The 16,482-nt window shown below is 43.0% G+C and overlaps 1 protein-coding gene across 1 annotated transcript in view; it reads right to left on the minus strand.

The window, feature by feature from the left end:
• The window catches only part of ADGRD2 (adhesion G protein-coupled receptor D2), a 1,056,485-nt gene that overhangs the window by 662,191 nt on the left and 377,812 nt on the right, over nt 1-16,482 (minus strand). Inside the window, exons 14-16 of the mRNA XM_073600363.1 lie at nt 5,991-6,117; nt 5,399-5,502; nt 4,883-4,985 (exon numbers count right to left, since the gene is read on the minus strand). Of these exons, the coding sequence (XP_073456464.1) occupies nt 4,883-4,985; nt 5,399-5,502; nt 5,991-6,117 (334 nt within the window). The remainder of the gene's footprint in view (nt 1-4,882; nt 4,986-5,398; nt 5,503-5,990; nt 6,118-16,482) is intronic.

Raw genomic sequence — 16,482 nt, forward strand, 5'->3', positions numbered from 1 at the left:
ATTACACTAACTGTAAATACTGCAGCTGCCTGCCTGTGGTAGTAATAGGATCAGAAGACCACCAGCAATCGTCTTCAGTTAGCTTTAGGTGCACACTGTGCAGAGGACACAGTACACTAACTGTAAATACTGCAGCTGCCTGCCTGTGGTATTAATAGGATCAGAACACCAGCAATTGTCTTCAGGTAGCTTTAGGTGCACACTGTGCAGAGGACACAGTACACTAACTGTACATACTGCAGCTGCCTGCCTGTGTTATTAATAGGATCAGAACAACACCAGCAATTGTCTTCAGGTAGCTTTAGGTGCACACTGTGCAGAGGACACATTACACTAACTGTAAATACTGCAGCTGCCTGCCTGTGGTATTAATTGGATCAGAAGAACACCAGCAATTGTCTTCAGGTAGCTTTAGGTGCAAACTGTGCAGAGGACACAGTACACTAAGGCCCCTTTCACACCGGGGCGGTGGGGGCGTCGGCGGTACAACAGCGCTATTTTTAGCGCTGCTGTACCGTCGTTCTTGCAGCTGTATTCGGTCGCTAGCGGTGCGGTTTTAACCCCCGCTGGCACCCGAAAAAGGGTTAAAATCACTAGTACAGCGCGGCTATAGCCGCAGTATTGCCGCGGTATAGCCGCGCTGTCCCATTGATTTCAATGGGCAGGAGCGGTTTAGGAGCGGTGAATACAAAGAAGCGGCTGGCAGGACTTTTTTTACCGTCCTGCCAGCGCACCGCTTCAGTGTGAAAGCCCTCGGGCTTTCACACTGAACAAACAGCGGAGGCTGTTTAGGGGCGGTTTGCAGGCGGTATTTTTAGCGCAATACCGCCTGCAAACCGCCTCAGTGTGAAAGGGGCCTTACTGTAAATACTGCAGCTGCCTGCCAGTGGTATTAATAGGATCAGAACACCAGAAATTGTCTTCAGGTAGCTTTAGGTGCACACTGTGCAGAGGACACAGTACACTAACTGTAAATATTGCAGCTGCCTGCCGGTGGTATTAATAGGATCAGAAGAATACCAGCAATTGTCTTCAGGTAGCTTTAGGTGCACACTGTGCAAAGGACACAGTACACTAACTGTAAATACTGTAAATACAGTAAAAACATCTGCCTGCCTGTCAGTATATTAGGAAGAGAATAACAGGAACGGATCTAGCTAAACTGAATACAGTGTATATATATATATATATATATATATATATATATATATATATATATATATATACACATATACACACACACACACACACAACATCTAGGATGCATATATATATATATATATATATACACACACACAATACACTGTAAGTGCAGCTAACTGACTCGCCTGCCTACTCTATCTAACTTAAATTAAATGACACGGTCTCTCTGTATATCTCTCTCCACCGCCGCAACACACTACACAATGCCGCCACGCAGGCGACCTTATATAGTGTGAGGCGTGTACTAAACCCCCTAAACTATAATTGGCCAAAGCCACCCTGGCTTTGGCCAATTACGGCTCTCTGTACAGACGGCGCTGTGATTGGCCAAGCATACGGGTCATAGTGCATGCTTGGCCCATCATAAGCCAGCAATGCACTGCGATGCTGCAGTAAATTATGGGCTGTGACGCGCCACTCGAATTTGGCGCGAACGGCCCATAACGTTCACAATTCAATGAACAACTGAACAGGCAATGTTCGAGTCGAACATGGGTTCAACTCGAACTTGAAGCTCATCCCTACTCCGGATGTGCATTGACTATTGAACACTGAACCGAAGAACGTTCCCAGATCAATACACCATGCTTCGTATAGAACATGCTCTACAGTGTTTGTCTAGAGCAAAATGGTTCAGCATGTTGGATTTGAAGAGTTGGTATCATCAGATACCAATGCACCCTGATGATCGAGAGAAGACGCTTTCATTAGTCTGTTAAGGTTCTTCAAACTCGATCAAATGCCACAGGGATTATCGTGAGCCCAAACCACTTTTCAAAGGTTGATGGAAAACACAGTGGGCAATATAAACCTGATAGAGGTCCTCGTGTACTTGGATGACATTATTGTCTTTGGGAGGACACTGAAAGAATGCAAAGCACGACTAGAGAAGGTTTTCCAGAGATTTCACACGGAAGGACTGAAGCTGTCATTGGAAAAGTGTCAGTTTTACCAAACTTTAGTCACCTCTCTGAGACACGTACAGTGTTGCCAGCCATCAGTCTTTTTACTGATAGCCAGTAAAAAATGGGCACTTTTCTCCTGCCAGTAAATGCTGGTTACAGAAAAAGGTTGCAGGCAAAAAAAATGGCAGTGACGCTTGGCTGAGACCATCCGAGTGCCTGCCACAGTGTGTTTGGTTGGTGCCAGTGGGGGGGCATGTCTGCAGAGGCGATGCCTGCGCATATCGTGTGAAGTCATACTGCATAGGAGCTGAGCGGAGAGGCCAGAGTCTTGTGTTTGGGTCTGCAGGACAAGAACAAGGTAAGCCGGGAGCAGGACTGTTAGTGCTGTTTGGATTGGAGTGGACTGAAGAAACCACTTGGCATGAAGAAAGACTGTCACTGTGACTCAAGAGGGGATGTGTCGTGTCGGTGAGGTGAGGTGTCATGATCATCTGTGCTGCTGCACACTGCTGTCAGTGTCACTGTGAGAGTAAATTTCATGTTTGTGTGCCTGCCCATTCTAATTTCTTGCCCTCCTGAGTCCTGTCCCTGAGCTGCTTACTTAGTATATCGAAAATAAAATAAGAAATATGTTTTTTACCTTAAATCACATTGCTATTTGCATATTTTACTTCTTTGTAACCTAAATACTGAAATTTGCACTTAAAACAGTAATTTTGTAACTTTTGGAAATGCCAGTAAAAACTTGGCTGTGCCATTAAATTTTGGGTGCCATGTCAGTAAATTTCAAACTAGTAGGTTGGCAACCCTGGACACGTGGTCTCAGCTGAAGGAGTGGCAACGGACCTTAAGAAGCTGGAGGCTGTTACCTCCTGGACTCGGCTGAGGACTGTCACGGCGTTGAGATTGTTCTTAGGGTTCTGTTCTTACTACTGAAGACTTGTGGAGAATTTCGCAAAGATTGCTAGACCCATTAATGAGCTACTGCAGAATGATATGGGCAAAGCTACAGATGGGCCAAACCGAGGAAACCTGACGAAACAAGGGGATAAGAGATCCCGAGACTCTGTCCAGAATCAATAGACCTCATAATGTGAGAAAGCTTTCCATCCCCTAAAAAGGAATCTCACTGAAGTACCAGTTCTAGCATACGCTTACCCCTCTAAATCTTACAAGCTTCATGTTGACGCCAACTGATATGGGCTGGGTGGAGCCTTGCATCAAGAATCAGGAGGGAAGCTAAGTCCTATAGCCCATGAGTGACAGAGTCTCACTCACTCTGAAAAGAACTACCCCATGTACAAGTTGGAATTCCTGACTTTGAAGTGGGCCATAGTTGACAAGCTGAGGGACTACTTATACGGAGCTACATTTGTGGTTAAAACAGACAATAATCCGTTGACTTACTAACTGTCAACTACCAAGCTGAACACCAGTGGGCTTCATTGGTTGGCCGCTCTGTCTGAGTTCAAGTTCAGCCTGAAGTACGGACCAGGAGTGGAAAACCGAGCTGCAGATGCTCTATCCCGAAGACCCTAGGCTCCAAATGTCGATTTGGAGAGCTGGGCTCATTTGACCCCCGAAGGAGTCCATGTGGTGTGCCAAGGGGTGGAGCATCATTACAAGGGGGCCACTGGAGCTGAATCTGCTGGAGCGGCCCTGGCTGGGGTACCCAAATGCTACTGAGACCTTACTCACGTGCACAGTGGGGAGCTGCCCCAGGTGACAAAGGAGGATTTGAGAAAGGATCCGCTATGCAACCTTACTAGGAAAGCATTAGTTGATCGAGACCCCCAGGTGCTGTTAGACAGTTCCGTCAGAGACTCCAAGACAGTTTACAGAGAGTGGAATCAGATGCAATTGGAAGATGACATCTATCAGAAAGGTCCCTCTGGAAGCTCAGAAGATGCTCGGCAGTTGTTCCTTTCTGAGAGGCACCGATATGTAGTGCCAACGGTTCTGCACGATGATCATTAACACTTAGGGGTAGACAGAACCTTTTAAACTAGTCAGAGATCGTTTTTTTTCCTGCCCATCCATGAGGGCCAAAATTGAAAGCTACTGTCGCTCTTGTATCTGATGCATCCAACAGATGACCCTTCCTGGCAGAACTGCCCCAATGAGCCACCTACAGAGCCAAGGGCCAATGGAAAATTTCAAGGGTTATGAATACTTTTTTAAGGCAATTTATGAACCTATGGGTCGCCCGGGGAAATGTAATAAAATTTGGGAACCCTGGCTAGACACCCAGTATACGGCAGATTCTTTTCTTTCCTTGGTAATGAATTCCGCATCAAACGAGCAGCTCCTATAATGGTTTTGATACGGTCATGCTGGCCGTATTTGATACTCTATTACACTGAGGTGCAATCATCACATGCGGGACACATTTTCTTTGTTTTCTAGGCCTTTTACTTTATTGCAATTGTTTTATGGCTGAGCAAAACAACGACCCTTTCACCTTTCTAATGATTGACATATGTCAATCATGTTTGATTTGCATTACTTGAGACTATGCTACTTGCTATTTTTAAAACAAAATTTGATACTCTGTAGATCTCGCTACTCCTTGTGTACATTTGTCCACTGTACTGTCTTATATACTGTATATATACGGTTTCAGGCAGACCAGACGTGACACTTTGGATGTATTTTCCTGTCCTCAAAACGTTTTTTTTTTTTGTGAATGTACCTCTGTCTACATATACTCAATAAAACCAAGTTTAAAAAAATAATATCAGACAATTTTCATCATGTTTTACTAAATTACTAACCTCGTTATCTTTTGCCATATCACTAAACATAAGCAGTGCCTCTGCTGCAGCAAGAGCAAATATCAGATTCTTGTGAACAGTTGTCCTCTCTGATACTGGAACCCTGAAAATAAAAAGGCATTTTTGACTTGATGGTGCATCAACTTTAATGAACTGCTGCATCATAATGAACCTTTCATCTATATCTCAGGCATATTTTCCTATGCGTTCTACTTGTTCGAACATATAGAGCAGTGATGGCGAACCTTGGCACCCCAGATGTTTTGAAACTACATTTCCCATGATGCTCATCCAATTTGCAGTGTAGTGGAGCATCATGGGAACTGTAGTTCCAAACCATCTGGGGTGCCAAGGTTCATCATTACTGATATAGAGTAATTCTTTGTAAAAATATAATGTAAACATTTGTTTTGCCATGACGGAATTCACTTTCTTATTCTGAAGACATGGACATTTTGCAGGTTAAAGTTTATAGTTCTATTAACTACTGTATAATAATATCAAGTAGGTTATTACCCCACGATGAGCAAGAGCATAAAAGTCACGACAAGACCACATAATGACACTCCACAGCCAATAAAAGTCAAGGTTCTTAGAATCCACTCTTCTTCTGTACTTCTCTGCATATGTACAAAAAATAATTTTATAATTATAACAAAGCTTTAGAAACTTAAGCTATGAGCCATCATCCAATCTAAGAAAATCATGTCAAAGATCATTGTATTTATTGATAAGTTTATCTTGAATAGTGGCATAGCAACAAGGGTTGGCTGAAATAAACACTACAAGACACATTACACATGATATAAGAATGCTTATTTGTATTTTACAATAATGAGAAATTTAGAGCATTATCAGTGAGAACAGTGCTGTAATCTTCAAGGACTGCTAACAGGACCTATTTTCATCACTACTAGGGAAGAACACTGATGTAACATAAAAACATTGTCTTACATTTATATCTGTAAAGAAAACTGAACAACATGCACTTCCGTGGTAATGATAAGCAGGAGCCATTTAGTCCATCTTTAGGTTTTTTAGCATGACTGAAGTGTAAAGATAGAATTTTAGTATTACTATTCAAATATCAGCTATTTATTTTCTTTACCTGGACATCGTACACTTGCAACAGGATAGCAAAATTTGTGGTGTGATTACAAAAACATATGGTTGCATCATCAAGGATATTTTTAATGGTACATCCTGCAGTGGACCATCTTCCTCCATGTTCAGTCCTACAGGTAAAATATATAATGTAATGCCAGCAATATTTCTTAAGTAACATTTTTTATATTTTTCATTAAGTAGTTATCAATTTCGAGACAGTTTGTCAGAGTTATATAAAATTGCATGAAAACAGATATCTTGGATATCAATATTTATAACTGCTATGGCACAATTAACAGAGAGGATGCTTTTAACCACTTGCTTACTGGGCACTTAAACCCCCCTCCTGTCCAGACCAATTTTCAGCTTTCAGCACTGATGCACTTTGAATGACAATTGTGCGGTCAAACAACACTGTACACGAATGACATTTTTATCATTTTTTTCCCCCACAAATAGAGCTGTCTTTTGGTGGTATTTGATCACCTCTGCGGTTTTTATTTTTTGATAAAAAAATGTAAAAAGACCGATTTTTTTTTTTTTTTTAATTATATTTTTTGTATTTTGTTATAAAATTTTGCAAACAGGTAATTTTTCTCCTTCATTGATGTACGCTGATGAGGCTGCACTGATGGGCACCGATAGGCTGCACTGATGGGCTGCACTGATGGGCACCGATGGGCTGCATTGATGGGAACTGATAAGGCGGCACTGGTGGGCACTGATAGGCGGCACTGGTGGGAACTGATAGGCGGCACTGGTGTTCATTGAGGGGTGACAGTGAGAGGTGGCACTGAAGGGCATTGATAGATGGCATTGGTGGGCAGTGAGAAGTGGCACTAATAGGTAGCACTGATAGGTGGCACTGATAACTGGCAGTGATGGGCACTGATAGGTGGCAGTGATGGGCACTGATGGGTGGCAGTGATGGGCACTGATGGGTGGCAATTATGGGCACTAATCGGCACTGGTAGGTTACACTGATAGGCAGCACTTCTAGGTGGCACTGATGAGGCACCACTGGTGGGCATTGATAGGTGGCACTTGTGGGCATTGATAAGTGGCACTCATGGGCATTGATAGATGGCACTGGTGGGCACTGTGGGCACTGGCAGGTGGCACTGGCAGGTAACTGTGGGCACAGATGAGGCAGATGTGCCTCCTTCCTCTTTGGGACTGATGTCCCTTGCACATAAGCCGGTGATCAGCTTTTTTTTCTCCTCACACTATCAGCGTGAGGAGGAAAAAAAAATGATTACCAAGTTTTTGTTTACATCACGTGATCAGCTGTCATTGGCTGACAGCTGATCACGTGGTAAGGGGCAGGGATCGACCCCTTACTCTGATCTGTGATCACCCAAGTCTCAGTGCCTCCAGGGGGCACGGGGAGCATGCAAAGGGGAGGACATCATACGATGGCCTCCCGGAAATTCAGGTCCGCGCTGTGGCCATCATTTGGCTATAGTGCGGACGCCAAGTGGTTAATGTAGGTGTAAACCCTAACTGAATTACATTTAGTTTGCTTTTTGGTGCTGTTTAGCTTCTGCAGCCTCTTTGTGGCCATTTCATTTCTACTTGCACTCCAGTGATGGCTGTGTAGATTTTCAAATTGTGGATTTTCTGATGGTGATGACAGTGGACCATGCCTATGTAATGTGTGTTGAAACAGCCACTTGTATTGTCCCATGTGGTTGGGTGGCTATACAAAAGCACAACTGAGAGACAGGGACAAAAATGATACTCACCTAGGTGAATGCAGCATCAAATACTGTGGATCGCTCAGCTCTAGGTCTTTAGGCTGCAGAGGGAGGCCAGTCACACGCTCTCTGCTCTGCCCCTCCAGTGCTTACTGGAGCGCTGGGCTGTGGAGGGGATGGGAGGAGCTGGCTCAAGCTCTTAGTGGCTCGCTGTGAGACTAAGCCAACTGCCGGTCCAGGCATCTGGGTGGATCCCAGCCATATGGTTGGGATCTTTTCAGAGCCTGGACCAGCTCTGTGACGTCAGCCGACAGCAGACTTTAACCTGCTATCAGCTGAAAATGAATCACAGAGTACAGAACAAACTGCACTCTTGTGGTCCATAGGAGAAGTATAGCCAATACAGCATGTGGCTATACTTCTCCTTTAATGAAAGATGCACATCTAGATATATTGAACATGACTATGGAATTACATTAACACTGTTGTGAGGAGGATACCTGCTGATAAAAAGAACAAAAATGCTTTTTAAACAATCTATTATGAAACACATCACTAAGCATAAACCACTTTTCACCCAAGCCCAAGTGTTATCCATATTTGAATTATCATCAATAAAATGACCATGAAAATTAGGAAAAACCTCCAACTAATGGCTTGTATAAAAAAAAAAAAAAAAACTATTCAAATGCCCATTTCTACTTACCTGAAACCAAGGTCACTTAGCAATCCTTTTCCCTTCCTCTGCTTATTTCCTGGGGTCCTTTCTTGGATGTTCACATCACTGTCTGTGTGATGTGGACACCTCCTATTGCTGGAGGCAACACTTCCAGCAAAGGAGTCCTTTTTCATAGGCTCTAGGGGCCAGAGAACCCACAGGGTGGTGAAGGGACCAAAGGGACCAGTGCCCAAAAAGATAAAGAGCAGAAAAAATGCCTGATCCCCACGGTAGGATATTAGTTTAGCTCAATTTGGAAACTGACTTTGAATTATTACATTGCAGGATGGCTTAGAAAGAGGTGTTTGGAACCAAGACTGAGCAGTAAGGTAATTGCTACACAAAGCACTGTTTATATTCAAATTTTGCCTGGAGTTTGGATTTAAACTAAAACTCTAGCTAAAAGGTTTTCATTTTTTGTAGAAAGCATTGGGAAGAGTTGTAATAGGTTTAAAGTTACATGTTTTGGGACTGTCATCCTCATACTTCTTCCGCTATTTAAAAAGTCTCTGACCAAGAACAAGTATGTGCTTATTTATTGTCCAATATGTTAGTTTTCACTGTCAGCAGCTTAAAAGAAAATATACGGGCACCAAAATTAAAAGCGAATTTCAGTGCCCCCAGGTATCTGCCATCCATGACCCTTATTCTCTCACAGTTCAAATCTGTTATCACCTCTTAAAGGTTACATGCCATTTTGTCCTTTCATTTCTGCATATTCAGAGATCTAGCCACTCTAAAACCATCAAGTTTGGGGGGAAGGCAGCGCTGGACTGGTGCCGCTGGTATGGATTGTGGGGGGAACCCCACATGCCCTGTACACACGGTCAGACATTGATCGGACATTCCGACAACAAAATCCATAGTTTTTTTCCGACGGATGTTGGCTCAAATTTGTCTTGCATACACACGGTCGCACAAAGTTGTCGGAATTTCCGAACATCAAGAACGAGGTGACGTACACCACGTACAACGAGACTATAAAAGGGCAGTTCAGTACCAAGCTCGCCACCCTTTGGGCTCCTTTTGATAATCTCGTTTTAGTAAAAGTTTGGTGAGAGACGATTTGTGCTTTTTCAGACTTGTGGTTTTCAGATCGTATTTCTGGTGTTCAGTTTGTGCTTGTGGGTTTGTATCTGGTCTTTAGTGCGTGCAGTGAGTTCCCACTGATTTTTCATTGTGTTCTTGTCCGTTCATTACTATTTTTCAGGTCGCTCTTCACAGGCCTTGCTGTTCTTCAGTGTGTTCTGTTACTTCGTTCTGACTAGCTGACCATTTTCTAGCCATGTTGCGCGTATGTACTCATCGTAGAGTTCGTGCTGTGCGGGGGCTTGGTGTTGGGGTTCTTACTTTGACACAAGCCCAGTCCATGAACAGGGCGAGGAGGAGTTCATGGACCAAGAATTGGTTGCTCCAGCGTGACCAATTCTGTCACATGCCTTTGCTCCGTGAGATCAGTGAGAATAATCCTGATGATTTCAAGAACTTTCTCCGGATGACGGACCCGGTTTTTCACCATTTGTTGGCTTTGCTGACCCCTTATATCAGCAGGCAGGATACCTGCATGAGGCAAGCCATCACTCTGGAGCAGAGGCTAGTCTCCACCCTGCGGTACTTGGCAACGGGGAGAAACCTGCAGGACCTCAAGTTCTCGACAGGCATCTCGCCCCAGGCTCTGGGGATCATTATCCCGGAGACCTGTTCTGTTATCATCCAGGTCCTGCAGAAAGACTATATTAAGGTAAGATTTTTATCCTTTAACATCACATTTTATTGTATTTAATGTTTGCTAATATATTGTATTTCTTTCCTCATTCCCTAATTACCATGATTGTAATATGCTGTGAATGTCCCCTTTGTCCTCATGCATGCTGGATTTAAAAAAAATTTTGTCCTTCTTACATATTTGCCTTCACTTACCTCCCCAGCATGCTCTCCTGGGCCTATATCCACCTTGTCTAGTCACTTAACAATGTATTTTGCCAGCTCCATAGAAGTGCTTTACCCTAAATACCCCCTAAAATGTGTAAAAATTTGATTTGTTCTTTAAATTCAGGCAGAGTGCCAGAGGGGTTTTTTGGGGGTCCCAAAATCATTTGGAACCCTCCCTCCCCCCAACTGCTAACTCAGCTGACATCAATCCTCTATCTGCTGACTTTGCCAAACCCATACACACTATACCCACCTCTTTTGTGGTCAGATTTATGGATGAATTCCCCAAAACATGTAGTGCAAGGGCCTGCCTGAATACTTTCAAATGGTACTGTTTAAAGTTTTTGTATCCTATTATTATCTTGATAGATAATAGCAGAATGTAAAAATGTGCTAAAATGTGTACAATGTGTATTTATATCTTTGTATTATGACACTTCTTACCTGTCCAGTGGGCTGCCAATAGTGTAAGTAAGGAGGTGCTGGCCAAAGTAACACACATTATTCAGGCATTCATCTCTCAATGAAGTGGAGAGGGTTACCTGTCCAAAACATCTCCCCCCCCCCTAAAATTTTTTAAATGGCCCATAAGAGGGGGGAGGAATCTGATAAGTGGACCTTATACCTTTGTCTTTAAATACTCACTAAAATAAATGTTATACTGATGTTGGCCAAGAATGTTTGTGTCTAATCTGCTTTCCATGTTTTTGTGCAAAATTATTTTTTTCTCTTGTTTAACTCCACAGTTTCCTTCTAACCCACAGGAATGGCAGACTGTGGCCTCCCACTTTGCCCAGCGGTGGGACTTTCCCAACTGCGTTGGGGCAATTGATGGGAAACACATCCACATAGTCCCACCCCCAAACTCGGGGTCATACTATTATAATTACAAGGGGTTCAATAGTATTGTGATGTTGCGGTGATGCGGTGGTGTTGGCTACTTACAAGTTCCTGTATGTGGACGTGGGGAAGAATGGCCAGATGTCAGATGGTGGAGTCATCACCCACACAGAGTTCTACAGGTGTCTCCAGAATGGCAGCTTGGACTTGCCACCTCCAGAAGACAATGAGGAAGGACTCCCATTCGTCTTCGTTGCGGATGAAGCGTTTGCACTGGGGGACCATGTTATGCGGCCATTCCCTATGAGGACCCTCACCCAGGACCTGAGGGTTTTTAATTACTGGCCGACCACAGCCAGAAGAGTGGTGGAGAACACGTTTGGAGTAATGGCCAGCCGGTTCCACCTATTTCTTACACCGATACACATGACGGAATATAAACTCAATCACATCATCCTGGCTTGCTGTGTTCTCCACAATTTTTTAAGGAGAAATTCTGGGAACTATGCTGCCTCAGTTGGGCCTGAGGCCGGAATTCAGAATGAACCAACCCTGACAGCGCTTGAAACTGGCCATCCTGGTTTGCCCCCCCAGAGTGCCCGTGAGGTCTAAGATACATGGAATACTTTGCCGGTAGGGGGGCCATCGATATGCCAGACAATGTCTGTGACATTTTTTAAGTAAAAATATATTTTAAACTTAACAAATATTTGCTTTGATTTACTGCTTGGCTTTCTTTTAGCTGACCATGACCGAAATTTGGGGAGTCCTGAAAATGGCGTGATTGTGTAAAATTAGAAAGCACTGTTGGGTGTTATTTACTAAAGGAAAATACACTTTGCACTACAAGTGCACTTGAGACTGCACTAAAACTGTACTTGTAGTGCAAAGTGGATTTGCCTTTAATAAATAACCCCCATTGTCACTGAAAACAACAACTTTATATTCCAAAAAATGCTTTTGAGCATTGAAAGAAGAAGCCACACATTGTTGATTATCAATCTTTTTAATCAAAGCACAATCACATGTGCGTTTATAAAAGGGTTTTTGAACAAACCAACATGCTTGTTGTATAACAATTTTTTAGGTCACATTAATAAGTAGAAATGGCATTTTAAGGTAAAACAGGCATGTTTTAAACAATAAAAAATATACAACTCTGAAACTTACAAAGTTCAACTTTTATAGAAAGTGAAGACAATATCAGACATGAGTATTTATAAACTGTGTTTGATACTGCGTTCAGCAGATGGGGTGATGTCACCCCTGGAAAAGCCAAATTTTGAAGATGCACACAAATTGCCTAATGTCAACATGTGCTAGCTGCCATCATGGGGGATCAATGGACGTGTTTTGTGGGTGCAACCCCTTCCTCTCAGCTACTTTATTATTGAGGAAGGGGTTGCACCCACAAAACGCGTACATTGATCTCCCGTGATGGCAGATAGCACGTGTTGACACACTGTGTGCATGTTCAAAATTTGGCTTTTCTATAATATGTCAAAAATTAGTCATAAAAACAACAATAAACCTGGAATAAGTTAGGGATCTCTAACTGTTTTATATTCTCCCTAAAACATCAATAAGGTTCTTCATTTTGTTTTGAACATCATTGATGTTTTACTTAATGTTTTCTAAATCCCTATTATACCCCATTATCTCCCTGATGAGGATCTGGGCACTTTCACTTGTGAAATTACATTCCTCTTCCACAACATCACGATCAACTAAAAGAAAAGAAACAAACCATGTATTATAAATATGCAGGCATCCATCTCTTACCTGAGCCTGTGATCGCAGACACTCACCTGTTGTGGTGATAATTTCTATAACGTCTTCCCTCCTCCTCTGGTTGGGTTTGGGGGATTTCCCCTTCTTCCTGAGGTGGGGGGTCCGTGGTCTCCTCTGATGAGTGGTGTCCTCCGAGTCTTTTCTCTCCTATGTGAAAAAAAATAGGTATACTTAGCACACAGCTATTTGATGGCAGAAATAGGAATATGAAACATTGCTTGGAAGTTGGGTACAATTGTCTGTTTTGGCAGAGTTCCAAGATGAAGAAATATTTTTGTCCTTCATCAAGCTTGAATACTTACCTGTTTTGTACAAGCTTCACAGATGGAGACACCCCTATAGTATACACTGGAGCACCTGTGTGGGGCCCCCTAATAAAAAGGGTGTTCTTGTGTCCCACACTAGTGCTCCAGCATCCAGATGTGTAAACAGCTGCTGAGTGTCCTCTCCTTACACAGAATCTAGTTTGCATTTCATTCTAGTTACAAACCCATCTAGACAACAAACTTATTTTAAGAGAAGTAGGGCATAAAAAATGTATTGAACTGCATCTGGACAAAACATGGTGTTTTAGTGGCCGAACAAACAATGTTTCCTACGAACGAAGAATGTGTCCATGAACATAAAAGTTGCCATTTTAAACTGTACAACAGTAAAGAAAAGCACATGGAGCAGCACGAATGTAATAAGAATAAAGAATAGGACCACAAGACAACTACTTACTTTTTTGCAGCACTCTCCTGATCCTTCTATACTGATCGTGCTCCCTTAATTTGAGGTCCGACTACTGTTTCCTCAGATGATCCTTGGATCGTTGTACCCCAAAATTCCTGTGCAGACTCTTCACAACTTTAGCCATGATTTTGGCCTTTCTGACATTTGTTTTGGGGTAAGGTCCATACTTCCCATCATAGTCGGCCCTCTTCAATATGTTTACCATTTCCCACCATCTCAACAAAGGCCATATTTGAGGCCTTAAATCTTCTCCTGCGGGATGGTGACTTTTCTGGCTCCGGGCTTTCCTCCTCCTCCTCGTTGCTGTAATTATCACGCACCTGTTGTGTCTCTGCCATGTGCTCTTCCCCACTGCGCCGAACGAGAAGGGGAATAGACTAGAAAGAACGTCAGGGGCGGGCGGAGTTCCACGCATGCGCAGTGTATATAAAGCGTAACACACGTGCGCTACGTACGATCTGTAAGCGGAGGAAGGAGTATCCGATCGTGATAACGAAGGTACCATTTGAACTTGGGCCTATACTGCTTATAAATTAAGACCTATATTGGGACAAGATTAGGAGAATTTAGCCTGACATTAGTGTTTGTCTTGTGTTGTGTCTTGCAGAGAAAATGGATCTAGTCAATGATCATGACTTTATGCCAATATTCATTGATATGTTCAGGGAGCTGCCCTGTCTGTGGCAGGTAAACCACCCACATTATAACATTAAACCAAAGAGGAAGGCAGCGCTGGATCAATTGCTGGAAATTGTGAAGCCGATGATCCCCACGGCAGACATCCCCTATTTGAAGGCCCTAATTGGTGGCCTGAGGAGTACTTATGTAAGGGAGCGCAAGAAGGTCCAGGATTTCCTGAGATCAGGAGCTGCAGATGACATTTATGTTGCCAGGCTGTGGTACTATGACAGACTGCATTTTCTGGCAGGCCAGACTGAACCCAGGCCAAACTCTCCACTCTTCCTTCCATGCTTCCTTCCACCTCAGCTGAGGCTTATGACGCCCGACCTGGGCCTTCCAGGCAGCAACATGTGGAGGAGCCCAGCTTGAGCCAGGTATAGCATTCTTCAAAATATTTCTGTTGGTCAAATTAATGATGTTAAATATATGTTAGTTTGGATTCCTAATTTCTGATTTCACAAAGTGTTTTACATATCAATAGACAGTAGTGGCCACAAATGATTGTGACAAGAATGAAAAATGCTGGGCTCAGAATGATAGGCTTTTGTATTTATTAATATTCAATTTGCAACAGTCATGAGATGAAAATTGTGTGTGATTGATGAACAAAAAACTAAAACGATGTGCCTTTTTCATACACAGGAAAATCTCAGCCATGAGGTGGCCGGGCCCAGTAGCCTGCCCGTTACCCAGGTCCCTCCCCTCTGCCTTCAAGCAAAAAGTGTCAGGAAGAGGAGTAACATGAAGGAGGCAGCAATTGGCCTATTTTGGAAGGCTACTGCGGCCCTCAGAACCCCCCACAGTGTTCAAGAGGACTTTGCATACATTACAGCCTGTAAAATGTTGGAAATGGAGGAGGGCCAATGCCTAATATGTGAGTATATCATCTTACAAGCCCTAAATAAGGGGTTGAGGGGCCAACTCACAAGCCAAAGCCACGTTTGTGAGTTCAACCATGGTCCTCCTCCTCCTGCCACACTTCCAACACCAGAGCCACAGCCTGGAAGGAAGCGTCTAAGGAAGACCAGAGAGTGATGACCTGGGTTCAGTCTGGTCTGGCAAAAGATGTAGGCTGTGGTATGACCACAGCCTGGGGACATACATGTCATCTGCTGCTGTTCATGATCTCTTGGACTTCTGGACCAGATTCCCTTATATATGGACCCCTCACGCCACAAATTTTGCATTAAAATAGTTGATGTGTGCCCTGGGGGCCAAAGACTTCGCCAATTTCTGCAGTTTCTCCAGCGTTGCCTCCCTCTTTCTTTGGTTATGACCCCTTAATAAAGGTATTTTTTTTCTATTATACTCGCCTGTGTGTGTTTTCCTTCAAAAAGGACAGTTTGTTTGTGAGGAGGCAGGTACGTTTCAAAAATACAATGTGAAATTTACAAGGGACACCAACACCAAGCAAACTCCTTGAGATTAAATAATACAAGATAATAATGGTGTTGTGGTAACTTGACACACAAAATACACCCAAAACTATTCTGGAATTAAAAAAAAAAATAACAGGAGATCAGGATTTAAAAAACTAAAAAAAATAATAATACAAAATCTAAAAACATTAAAAAAAAATTCTTTTTCGGGAGATGTGACTATTCAAAATATTATATTCATGAAATCACGAGAAATAATAAAGAAAGAAGTTTGTGAGAAGTCTGTGTGAATATGAGCAGCAAAACAACTTCATTCTTCTAGCATTATAAAGAAGAAGAGAGTGCGCTGCATTAAACAATTTAAAACATTGCAGCGTGACGAAAGTGCTATATCCATTATGAGCGCTAATTTCACCAGACCGAGCAGTTCCGTCTCGGAATTTATTCTGAGCATGCGTGGCACTTTGTGCGTCGGAATTGTCCACACATGGTCGGAATTTACGCAAACGGATTTTGTTGTCGGAAAATTTTATAGCCTGCTCTCACACTTTGTGTGTCGGAAATTCCGATGGAAAAAGTCCGATGGAGCCCACACACGGTCAGAATTTCCGTCAACAAGCTCCGATCGCACATTTTCTGAAAATCCGACCGTGTGTACAGGGCAACACAGTTTTTTTTCTGACTTTTCTATTGCCGGCATTCTTTTGTTACATTTCAGCT

This window comes from Aquarana catesbeiana, linkage group LG09 (genome assembly GCF_042186555.1).
Source record: "Aquarana catesbeiana isolate 2022-GZ linkage group LG09, ASM4218655v1, whole genome shotgun sequence".
NCBI lineage: Eukaryota > Metazoa > Chordata > Amphibia > Anura > Ranidae > Aquarana > Aquarana catesbeiana.